The sequence below is a fragment of the Bombina bombina genome, chromosome 4, assembly GCF_027579735.1.
Source record: "Bombina bombina isolate aBomBom1 chromosome 4, aBomBom1.pri, whole genome shotgun sequence".
NCBI lineage: Eukaryota > Metazoa > Chordata > Amphibia > Anura > Bombinatoridae > Bombina > Bombina bombina.
The window spans coordinates 476988463-477001629 of NC_069502.1; the positions used below are offsets into that span (position 1 = coordinate 476988463).

At 35.1% G+C, this 13167-nt stretch overlaps 1 protein-coding gene across 1 annotated transcript in view; it reads right to left on the reverse strand.

The window, feature by feature from the left end:
* Positions 1–5022, reverse strand: part of CSMD1 (CUB and Sushi multiple domains 1) — a 3127153-nt gene extending 3122131 nt beyond the window's left edge. Inside the window, 2 exon segments of the mRNA XM_053711946.1 lie at positions 4378–4594; positions 5010–5022. Of these exon segments, the coding sequence (XP_053567921.1) occupies positions 4378–4594; positions 5010–5022 (230 nt within the window).
* Between the last annotated feature and the right edge of the window lie 8145 nt (positions 5023–13167).

Genomic DNA, 13167 nt, shown 5'->3' on the forward strand with positions numbered 1-13167 from the left:
TTCAAGGGGCATAATAAGACCTTGCTAGTCCCCAGGGCACAAGTTGTTGAGGGCCCCCATTTCAATTACTCCCTTTCGGTCCATGCCAGAAGATATGCACTTGCACAGCCTTTCTGTACAAAAAATGGTGGCAAATGCAAATACATATGCTGTCAGTACATTGTGAACCCTATTTTGCAGGGAGGTTGACACACAGTGGAACCAGACAGGATTTAGCTGGAGTCTTAGCCCACCAGCCCTACTGCAGCAATGACTACTTATTGGGTCCCACTCCCTAGATGTCTGGTCCCAGTCTTAAGTTATCCCCTGCCTCTTTACATGTGTTGCAAGTCACTCTCCATTATAATTAATGAAGAAGCATCTATCTTGTAACTGTCCACCTGTATTCATACAAAAAAATTCCACAATGAAGGATACCAGCGACACAGAAATGCTTTCAAAACATTACAGAAAAAAAACTTGTCCTTTAAATGAGCTTGAAAACTTTTTAATGAAAATTTAAAAAAGTCCAAAGAACTAAGATAAAAATACGATTTTATTGTGCCATTAAGCTATAATAGCAATTCTTATAATATTTTTAATACTAGGTATTTGTAGAGCGCCAACATATTTCACAGCGCTAAATATAGTATCCATCCCCCACATCGCAAAGTACCTAAATAAACTATAAACCCATAAACCGCAAGCACCCCACATCGTAAACTTATAAACTATTATCTAAACCCCCTAACCTAACATCCCCTAACTTAACCCAAATTAAAATGGCACTAAACTAATTTAAAAAAGCCTAACTACTTTAAAATAAAAAAACTTACCTGTAAAATTAAATAGAAACATAATCTTACCTGTAAAACAAACAAACCTGCATTACACAAAAAACCCTATCACTTACAAAAAAACTTACTATTTAAAAAAAAAATTAAAAAAAAATAACATTACAGAAAATAAAAAAAACAAAATTACCAAAAACAAACCCTATTCGAATAACCCTTAAAAAAGCACAACCCCAAATAAAAAAACCCTATTCTAAAAATAAACTACCAATAGCCCTTAAAAGGGACTTTTGTAAGGCATTGCCCTAAAGTGAACAGCTCTTTTGGTTTTAAAAACACTAACCCCCTAATATTACAACCTCCCAACCCTTCAACCTCCAAAATAATAAAAAAAAACTCCAAAAGGGCATTTGGATGGACATTACCCTTAAAATGGCATTCAGCTCTTTTGCTGCCCAACCTCCCCTAATCTTTAAAAAAAAACACCCCCCAAAAAAACAAAAAACTAACATAACCCCAAAGTTGGCACTCACCGATGATGATGGGCGGCTCTTTGTCGCGGATCTATCTTCTTCCATCTTCATCCCGGAGGAGGTCCATCTTCTAACTTTGGTGGCAGTGGCAGGGTCAGCGGAGATGGTAGCGACGATGTTGGTGTCCTCTTCAGATCTTCAACATAGAGCTCCCTCTTAATGTAGTCTCCAGCCGCACACTGAATAGTGAATTGCAAGGTACCCCATTTAGATAGAGGTACCCTTACATTCCTATTGGCTGATTTGAATCTTCTAATTATATTTTTTTCTGATGCTGTTTACTATTCCCAAACCCTTTTCACATTTCCCTCAAAGGACCCACTCATCATTTTATGGCACTTCACCCACTATCTGTATTGACATCACTTTATCACTTTCTGCCCTCTAAATACTTCACCGAGTTTTAACTTACATTCTGTATATTATTATTAATGTTGTTAATGTTGTTATTATTACATTATTATTACATTCATCAGTGAGTGATATTGCTATGAAGCACACAAATAACAATATATTACCAAAAAAAGTCCAGTGGTACAGATTTTGGAAAAGATAGAAACTACTATCTACTGTTCTGCTGTTCTTCCCTTCAAATGTCTCATTTTAGTTTAGTTCCATATTTTTCTGGGGCCACAAAAACTATGACACGCATTCTTAGTTCCACTTATCTTGAGGTTCATAAACATTAGCACAGAGGGTCAAATGTGGTGCATAGGCTTCCAGTTGTCTATTCCTTACATAGCTCAATATAGCTTTATACAGGGGGAAGAGAGTAAACATCAAAAATATGTATTTTAATGTGCAATATTTGGCATCTGAATCACTGAGCTAACATGGCTATTACAGCATATACATTTTATAAAGCATATTAAACTGGGAGCTATAAAATCTCTTTAAGAAAAAAACGTATATACTTAAAAAAAATGCGTCAAAGCACCATATTGGATAACAAAAAAAAAAATTGAATGAAGCTTTAAAAACGCAGGTAAATAAATGAGTGACTTTTATTCTGTAAATTGTCCTTTTTTAAAAAACAATAACCCATGAATGGTTCTATATTTATTTAACACAACAATTTACCTTCGAAAACTACATCACAAAGCACTCGGAGAAAAACTAAATAGCTCTGCTTTCTTATTATTTTTTTAACAAATTGAACACATAGACTGATATCTGCAATAAAGCTGAAACACAATGAAACAATAAATCACCATGCATTTCTTTTAGACCCTATTTCCACTACTCAAGTAATCTCTCACTGTTTTCTACAGGTGGCTTTTAAAGATTTGCTCACAATCCTCTCCTTTGTTTGAGATCCATATTTTTGTAAAGGTATAAAGTAGATTTTTCCTCAGGGATCTATACTTCAGCTAGAGATAATCCACATAGAAAAATGTCTGAATGAATTTGTTTATCCCTTGTTGGTGATCGGAAAGCAAATTATTTTCTGTGAAACTAAGTCACCTTCTTATTTCAAAGTTATTTTTGATAGCAAAAATCCAAGGTACAAAAAAATATAGTACACTCGGTATGGTGTAAAAATGTGACTAGTATCAACTTTGTTCATGATTTTTTAAAGAAATAGCTTATTTTATTATAGATTCTCATTCTTTTACACTAACATAAATGTAATGACTACATATTCTCAAAAAAAACCCACTGTATAATCCATATGCAAGTGTATTGCAAAATGCAGAACATTTCCATATTGCATGGTTCTTATAAAATAAATGTAATTAAAATATTCTGAAGGTACAATTTTGATTTTAAACATTCATTTTCCAATTCTAAACATTACTAATGATTCTGTGCTTAAAACATTAAGATTAAAAAAACAATGTCAAGCTGTATTCCACTTATAGTTAAACAAAGGAAAGTGTGAAGTCAAAAGGAAAACCACAAACACCATTGAGACTGTTTTCATAAGTCACTACTTCCTTAGAGCTTAAAGGACCAGTCAGCACATTAGATTTGCATAATCAACAAATGCAAGATAACAGACAATGCAATAGCACTTAGTCTGAACTTCAAATGAGTAGTAGATTTTTTTATAACAAATTTAAAAGTTATGTATATTTCCACTCCCCTTGTACCATGTGATAGCAATCAGCCAATCACAAATGCATATACGTATAGTCTGTGAATTCTTGCACATGCTCAGTAGGATCTGGTGACTCAAAAAGTGTAAATATAAAAGACTGTGCACATTTCTTTTAATAGAAGTAAATTGGAAAGTTGTTTAAAATTACATGCTGTATCTGAATCATGAAAATGTAATTTAACCTGAGTTTCCCTTTAATAAACCAAGGGTGAGAGTGTGCTGTTATATAATATTTCATAATAGCTATACACCCCTCACTTTCCATTTTTGGGAAGCTATTTGCTAACTGGCAACATTACATTTAAATATAAAAACAAAAATCAATTATAAGCTTACAAAATGCAACATTGCATTGGATAAAAAGGATAAATCCATATATCGCCACCTATCTATCATATTCATAAACTCCTGTACCAAAAAATTCCCACTAATTTTGTAATTAGTAAAGGGTTGTAAAATCATTACTTATAACCCCAAACCTGACAGTATGAAAAAGAGGGTATTACAAATGTCCTTTGGATTAAAAAATCAGAGCCACACATAACACATACAAAATATTAATTAGTTTTATTGAAAAGTTGAATTAAATAATAATAAAAAATCATTTATTAGTTTGTTTGGATTAAAATATAAAACAATAGGTCAAGAATAAAACCAAAAGGATGAGTCAGACGCGTCTTTAGTAACAATCGCTGAAATATAAATTCTGATGTCAAATTCTGGTCTTCAACATATCCTACGCTAAACAGCTTAGATAATACAAACCTTTTGATAACCACAGAGACAGTGTACATAAACTATACACTTTCTAAACTGCGTGTTTCGTGCTTTACAGCGTCAAGGTAAAAAAGGACTATATAGTTTCCATGATAAGGCTTTACATTGCTAAAAAATACACTTTCTATGAATGAAACTGTTTTTGTGTCTTGAATCTTGAGATTTTGAAAGATAAGATAAAAAATTATCTTACCTGACTTTTAAATTGCCTTGAAGTGGTTGTCCATCATATATTGATAAAATATCAAAATCCTCTTCCAGAGCAAAGATTTGAAAAGACAGTTGTATCCGGTTTCGCTCTCCAGTGATTATTATCCATGTGCAATTGGCATAATTTGGATACCCATGAGGAAATCCTGGGCTTTCTATTGTACCATTTGGACCTTGTACTAAGCCACCACAATTCTGTCCTGTAATGAAATTAAATAATGCTGTTATTATCGTTTATTAACTTAGTTGTAGACAAATACTGGTTGCAGTTTCTTAATCAATTCTACACAGTGATTGTTTAACCAGTTTAGGAGCTCAATAACATGTGTACTGAATATGCCAATTCAAAGGTGATATGAGAAACAATGATAAAAAAAACAATATTCCTGGATTGGAAAACAAAACAAAACATTTTATCTAACAAAATTATAACTTTAATTAATTCAGAACATGCATTTGCTGTTCATATCTTTAAGATGCAGTGCTTATTACTTTAATAATCCTTTAACTGCAGTTTTTCAAAATTGCACAATATGGTTTTGTGAGCCTGCAGCTAAATGCACTGAACAGATTTACTTTAGAAGGGAGATAGGGAGATAGATTGTGAAGTTTTACTTTTTATTAACATAAAGGCCCCTATTTAACAAAGGTCTTGCGGACCTGATCTGTCAGTGCGGATCAGGTCCGCAAGACCTCACTGAATGCGGAGAGCAATACGCTCTCCGTATTCAGCATTGCACCAGCAGCTTACAAGAGCTGCTGGTGCAACGCTGCCCCCTGCAGACTCGCGGCCAATCGGCCGCCATCAGGGAGGCGTCAATCTACCCGATCGTACTTGATCGGGTTGAATTGTGGCGATTCTTGTCCGCCTGCTCAGAGCAGGTGGACAGGGTTATGGAGCAGCGTTTTTTGTGACCGCTGCTTCATAACTGCTGTTTCTGGCGAGTCTGAAGACTCGCCAGAAACACGGGCCCTCAAGCTCCTTTCGGTGCTTGATAGATTGGCCCCAAAAAATACATTTTAAGAGTAAACTTCTGGAAATTGAAAGAACTTTTACTAAAGGACAGACTTTTTGCTCATGCACCTGCTATAAAATAAATTTATATTTAGGAAAAGTTTTATTTTTTTTTCTCAATAAAATTTACAGCTATCAGATAAAAGATATGCTTTAATGGATAAAAAAAAAAAAAAACATGGAGTAGTTAACATTTACATGGGCCCCATTTTTCATGTGCTGAGCAGAGGGGGTTCACTACCATGAAGTTTATCTGCGCAGCCTTGCGGCAAGAGGGCAGCATCTGCATCTAACATCTCACTAAAATTATAATCTATGAATGTTATAAACCTTCTGAAACATGTACAGCTCATATAGCAAAGTAAACAGATTTTTCCATTAAAGTACGCAGATAGATACCATTGTGATGCAGTCTTAAATTATTTAAATGGCTTTATTAGAAAAATATTCTAAGAAAAATATTCTTATTGGTTGTGCACAAGATATATATATGAAGACTTTGGTGACTTGAATAGCATGTATTAAATGTGTTGTCCTTTCTTCCATATGATAATCAGAATTAAATGAAATTAAAACTCTAAAAATACCTATTACATATATGAAAAAACACTGATATATAAATATACATATATATATTTTTTTGGCTGAATAAGTTAAGTTAAAACGAAATATTTTGATTTAAAAAATAAAGTGGGTAGTGGACACGGAAAAAAAAACTGTTTGTTTTTCTTGATATAGGAACATTAATTTAAAAAATGCAATATATTTAATACATTTTAAAAGAAAAAAAACACTAACTTTAATTTCCCTGCATGTTTCTATAAATACCTTTCATGTTGCAATGTAAATTAAAATAAAAATGTGAATATACAAAAATAGGTTTAGAATATCTGTTAAATGGGTTGTTTGAATTTATTTGTTAATGAGAACCCATTTGGCCACTATTTAATTTAGGGAACATCTTTAGGGCAGAGGAGTAGCTGGGCAGCAGCATAAAGTTGCTAATGCTAAAGATACAAGCCAGCTACAGAGCAAAAAACATTTATTTTTTTTATTATATTTAATTTTTCCAAAAAAATGGTTTAAGGACTTGCCAAGAGTGAAAGTAAAGCATAAATACATATTGGCTATCATACATATTGGCTAAAATGAATCCAAATATGACCATACTGTTATTCGTGATAACCCTTTTCTCACTCCAATTTTGTTCACATCATTACCGCCATAAGCACACACCTAACTGGAAAACAAATTATCATACACCATGGCCTGCTCTGTTGCTGTAACTTATCTGCTGAGTGCTGGTGGAGGATTATAAAAAAAAAAACCTTCTACCCCCACCTCACAAAATTATAAAGTATCACATTCACTATGTGGCCAAACAAAAACTATTTCCAAATTCTTATTCCTTATGTTACTTGCCTTTGCAAATGATGTAGAGTCTTACCCTGGTCCACCAACAAATTCCATTCCTAGCCTTCCAGCTAAAAAAGGCCTCTCCTTTGTGCACTGTAATATCTGCAGCTTGCTACCAAAAATTGATGCACTGCAAGCATGGTGTTTACAATACAAGCCAAAAATCATTGTGATCTCTGAATCATGGCTAACCGCAAAAATACCTGACTCTGCCATTGCAATACATGGGTATTCATGCCATAGAAAGGATAGAGCAAAGAGAGGAGGCGGCATTGTAATTTATGTTGACAATTCCACAAAGTACACCCCCTTACAAAAATCTAGCTCTCCTGCCACCTTTGATTCCTTTCTGGCACAATTGAGATCCCATGCAGTAAATCAATCATTGTTGCAGGAATATACCACCCACCTAGCTGCCCTGTGCATTCCCTTTCTAACATAGCACATCTCCTTAGTGAAACCATAGCTCAAAACCCAAAAAGTGAAATTTTGGTTTCTGGAGATTTTAATATTGATTGGCTGAATCCAAAAAAATAATAGTTGTTGCTCGCTATTTAAATCTTTGCAGCTAACTCAATTAATCTCCTCCCCAACTTGCATAAACATCAAAAGCCATAATCACACCCTGCTCGACTGGATTCTCTCCACTTCTCCCGACCAAATCCAGGAGGCAGGTGTTCTCTCTAACTATTTCAGTGACCACTGCTTAGTGTACTGTGTACGCAAAATAAAGGCAACTAAATCCTCTCCCAAGGTTAAAATCACCAGGTCCATCAAAAAATGTAATCTTCGATCATTTCTAAAATACATCAAGAACCTCCCCTGGCACAGATTGAACCTAATCCCAGATCTAGACTCTGCAGTTGAATTCTTTCAGTCTGAACTCCTACAAGTTTGGAATTTACATGCCCCACTACGTAAGGTGAGAGTAAAAGGAGCACACTTGAATTGGATCACAGATGACCTCATTCAAATGTCCCAGTTTCGGGATTCATTGTGGTCAAAGTTCAAGCATACAGGCTCTATGAACGATATAGACAATGGCGAAATATATGCACTAAACAAACAAAATTGGCCAAGGCCCAATATTTCTGTGAAAATTTGAACAATAAGATATCAAACCCTAGAAAGTTTTGGAAACTCATAAATAACTTACAAAATCCACCAATCTACTCCCAACCCTCCACTGTCAATGTGGACAACCAAACCCTGCAACTCCCCTTAGAAGTAGCAAATGCCTTTAATAGTTATTTTGTCGGATGCTCCACCACCCTGATTAACAAACTAATAAATGACACGCATCCTGAAACTACAAATGTGGATCAGGGCCCCCCCACTAAATGAACAAAGACCCAATATAGAGAAGTTCAATTTTAGACCTGTACCCATCAATGCCATTAAGAAACACCTTAATAATCTAAAAATGAAAAACCAGTCTGGACCTGATCAAATCCCAGCAATGCTATTGAAGCTCAGTGCGCTGGCAATTGCTAAACCTGTCACAACCCTAATTAACGAATACTTGGTGTCTGGATATATACCCAAACTTTGGAAAATGCAAGAGTAGTGCCTATCCATGAAAGTGGGGAGTTAACCTTGGTTTCTAACCATCACCCTATATCATTGCTCCCAGTATTGTCAAAAATCTTAGAAAAATGCGTCCATACGTAACTATGTGAGTATTACCAACAATCTAACTATCTGACCCCTGATCAATCAGGTTTTTGCCCAAATCACTCCACTACAACTGCCCTCCTAAAAGTTTGCAACAACATCCAAACTGGCATGGAACAAGAGACCTAACTGGAGCTATTTTCCTTGTTTTGCAAAGGCCTTTGACACAGTAGACCACAACATACTACTGCTCAAACTAAAAAACTCTGGTATTGCTGATCGTCCGTTAACCTGGTTTCGATCATATGTATCGGATCGATCACAATGTGTCTCCATTTCTGACAGCGACTCCCTCCCTCTCTCAGTCACGTGTGGTGTTCCCCAAGGTTCCATTCTCGGTCCCCTACTGTTCACATTATTTATAAATGATCTGCCTAATCTCTGCAAATCCTCAACTGTACACATGTATGCAGATGACACAGTAATCTATGCAAACAATTCCAATCTGCCGCAGCTTGAAGCAGTGCTCCAAGACCAGTTCACAGAGGTAGAAAAGTAGATCTCAAAAACCAAACTCTTCCTAAACACTGACAAAACTATCACAATGATCTTTGGAACGGGACCTAAATTACACAAATTACAAAATTCCCTTATACGCATCAAAACAAAATCCAATTGCACACTGACTGCAGTCCACTCTTTCAAATACTTGGGTATGTTGTTAGACCCCAATCTATCTTTTGGCCTCACATAGAAAAACTTGCATCTAAACTTTATCCAAAACTAGGTGCCCTGTACAGAAACAAATCCTGCCTCAGCCCTACAGTAAAGGAAAAGATTGTACAGCAAATGCTGATGCCTATCATGGATTACGGGGATGTAGTATATGCACCTGCACCGCAAACTCACCTTAATAAACTTAATACATTGTATAACTCGTTCTGCCACTTTGTGCTACAATGTAACTACAGGACCCACCATTGTGACATACTAAACTGGCTGTCGCTGGAATCCAGACACACCCTTCATCTTTCCTGCCTTGTGTTTAAGAGCCTTTTTGGGAAGCTCCCACCCTACCTGAGCAGAATGCTCTCCCCAGCTATTCCCAACTCCTATAACCTCCGATCCAATACCAGCACATTATTTAACTTGCCTCAATACAAAAAAAGCAGCTCGATCCTCCATTTCCTACAGAGCCCACAATTATAGAATGACCTCCCGCACACTTTCAAACCTTCACCAAGCCTAATATCCTTTAAGAGATCCCTCTCTACATATCTCAAAACAGAATGCACCTGTCATGGTTGATTATATATTTCCTACCTGTTCTATGTTACATTTTTGCATATATTGTGTATTATTATTGTTTTTGTATTTTATTGTACCCTATTGTATCAATGCAATGTTTTGTGGACCCAGGACATGCTTGAAAATGAGAGAAATCTCAATATATCCTTCTTGGTAAAATATTTTATAAATAAAGGAATTCATCAGCTGACAAGGACATTGTACAATCTTACTCAATAAAGTAAATTTGAATGGTTAAAGCCTTTACTGTCTAAATTGTGTAATTTTGAACTTTAGAAGGCCTTCCCACCTCCAAAACAGCCAGTGTTGTATTTAAGAAATGGTTTTACTGAAGATTCATGTAAATGTGAATGCAATTGTCTAGTTCACACAATATGTGGCCATTTTACATCACCCATATCTTTAGGTAGTTCTTATTTGAGATTTCTGTCCAGCAAAAAATATACTTAAAGGGATAGTAAACCCAATTTTTTAATTTCATGATTCAGATAGAGCATGGGATTTTAAGCAACTTTCTAATTTACTCCTTTTATACATTTTTCTTCATTCACTTGCTATCTTTTTTTTAAAATGCAGGAATCTAAGCTAAGGAGCCGGCCCATTTTAGGTTCAGCACCTGGGTTGCACTTGCTGATTGGTGGCTAACTGTTACAATTAGCAAGTGCAACCCAGCTTCTGAACAAAAAATGGGCCGGCTTCTAAGCTTACATTCTTGCTTTTCAAATAAAGATAGCAAGAGAACGAAGAAAATTTGATAGGAGTAAATTAGAAAGTTGCTTAAAATTGAATGCTCTAACTGAATCATGAAAGAAAAAAAAATGGGTTTACTATCCCTTAAGCACATATTATTTGCAATTAAAATGTTAACCTGCCTTATTGGCACATAATAACGAAATGTTAAGAGATGGGGCATATTTTATGTATTATGTAAGTAATAATAATAAGCAAATTAATATTAAATGTCTTGATTGTTAGTTGTTTTGATTTTCAATATTAACAACACATTTTTACTAAATCTATTATATATATATATATATATATGCATATATATTATATTTTTTAAATGCAATAGTGAATAATATGTAATTAAAATCTCAAATTATTGTTCTGACTTCCTGGAAATATTTAAATTAAATTCTGAAAACCTATGAATACTATGGAATTCTTCTGAGAGACAATTTCAAAAGTATTGGGATTTCTGGACTAGAACTAATTCTGTCCACTGGGAAGACAATCACACTTTTTGCAACCAGTGAGGTGTGCTACGAAATCAAATTTTGTGTAAATGATAAAAATGCACTTTATGAAAAAAAATTTTTTATAAATGGTATAAAGACAAATTATAATACACATAGGGGCCAATTTATCCATCTCCGTATGGCTCGCCGGAAACAGAAGTTATGAAGTAGTGGTCTAAAGACCGCTGCTCCATAATTTGTCCGCCTGCTCTGAGGCCGCGGACAGAAATCAACCCGATCAAATATGATCGGGTTGATTAACACCCCCTGCTAGCAGCCGATTGGCCGCAAATCTGCAGGGGGAGGCATTGTACCAGCAATTCACAAGAACTACTGGTGCAATGATAAATTCCAACAGTGTATGCTGTCATCATATATCGATGTGCAACGGACATGATACGCTACATTGTATCATGTCCGCTCGCAATATGATAAATCTACCCCATAGTCTTTGTCTGTCTATTCTGAGTTATAACTGTCTTTATAAAATAAATTAAGAAATAAATTATGAATCTGTGCAAAAGTTCATAATGAAATAATAACAATTATAATAATAACCAAAAAAAACCACCTTAACGGTTTCCATATGCATTACAATGAAAAAGTAAAAATAAATCACTTTCATATGCTTTTTTGTTATTGTTTTCCAATCTATCAGCTAGATTACAAGTTTGGCGTTATGCTTTTTTACTACCGCTGCTATTTTGAGTTTGTAGGTACAGCTGTCCTGCACACTTTTTTGGCCGTACCGCAAATTAACTTACGCAATTTGCGTAAACTTTATTTTCAATTGGACTTCCATAGTGCCGATATTACAAGCTTTTTTTTAGGCCAAAAAGTGAGCGGTACAGCCTATCCCGCAAGATTCGTAATGCATTTTAAAGTCAGTAGTTATGAGTTTTACACTACAAAGCTGTAGCATAAAACTCATAACTAAAGTGCTTAAAAGTACACTAACACCCATAAACTACCTATTAACCCCTAAACCGAGGCCCTCCCGCATCGCAAACACTAAAATAAAATTATTAACCCCTAATCTGCCGCTCCGAACATCACCGCCACCTTTCTACATTTATGAACCCCTAATCTGCCGCCACTATACTCAAGTTATTAACCCCTAAACCTAAGTCTAACCCTAATACCCACTAACTTAAATATAATTAAAAAAAAATCTAAATAAAACCTACTATTAATAACTAAATAATTCCTATTTAAAACTAAATACCTACCTATAAAATAAACCCTAAGCTAGCTACAATATAACTAATAGTTACATTGTATCTAGCTTAGGGTTTATTTTTATTTTACAGGCAAGTTTGTATTTATTTTAACTAGGTAGAATAGTTACTAAATCGTTACTAACTATTTACTAACTACCTAGCTAAAATAAATACAAATTTACCTGTAAAATAAAACCTAACCTGTCTTACACTAACACCTAACATTACACTACAATTAAATCAATTACCTAAATTAAATACAATTAACTAAATTAAATACAAATTATTATTATTATTCTTTTTTTATAAAGCGCCGACAGATTCCGCATCGTTGCCCATGGGTACAAGGATAACAGTACAGTTGAGAAACAATACGATAAGACACAACATTTTACAGACAAATACAGGGGGAATTGAGGGCCCTATTCCTGTGGGACCTTACAATCTAAACTGGTAGGAGGATTGGAAACAGGAGGTGGGGACTGCAGAGGTGAGAATGATATTAGTGGAGATAGAGGGCAACTGTTAGTTAAGTGAAGTTAGTTTGTTGATAAGTTGGGTGATAAGCTTCCCTGAACAGAAAGGTCTTTAGGGAACGTTTAAAGGAGGAGAGGTTAGGGGCAAGTCTGACATCTTGAGGAAGTGCGTTCCAGAGGGTTGGTGCTGCACGAGAGAAGTCCTGTAGTCTAGAATGAGAGGAGGTGATGGTAGAGGATGCAAGAAGCAGGTCGTTGTTGGATCTTAGGGGACGGGCAGGAGTATAGGACAGGTAGGGTGAGGCAGCATTGGTGAGGGCTTTGTAGGCTTTGTAGGTCAACAAACACTAAATTACACAAAATAAAAAACAAATTACAAGATATTTAAACTAATTACACCTAATCTAATAGCCCTATCAAAATAAAAAGCCCCCCCAAATAAAAAAAAAACTCTAGCCTAAACTAAACTACCAATAGCCCTTAAAA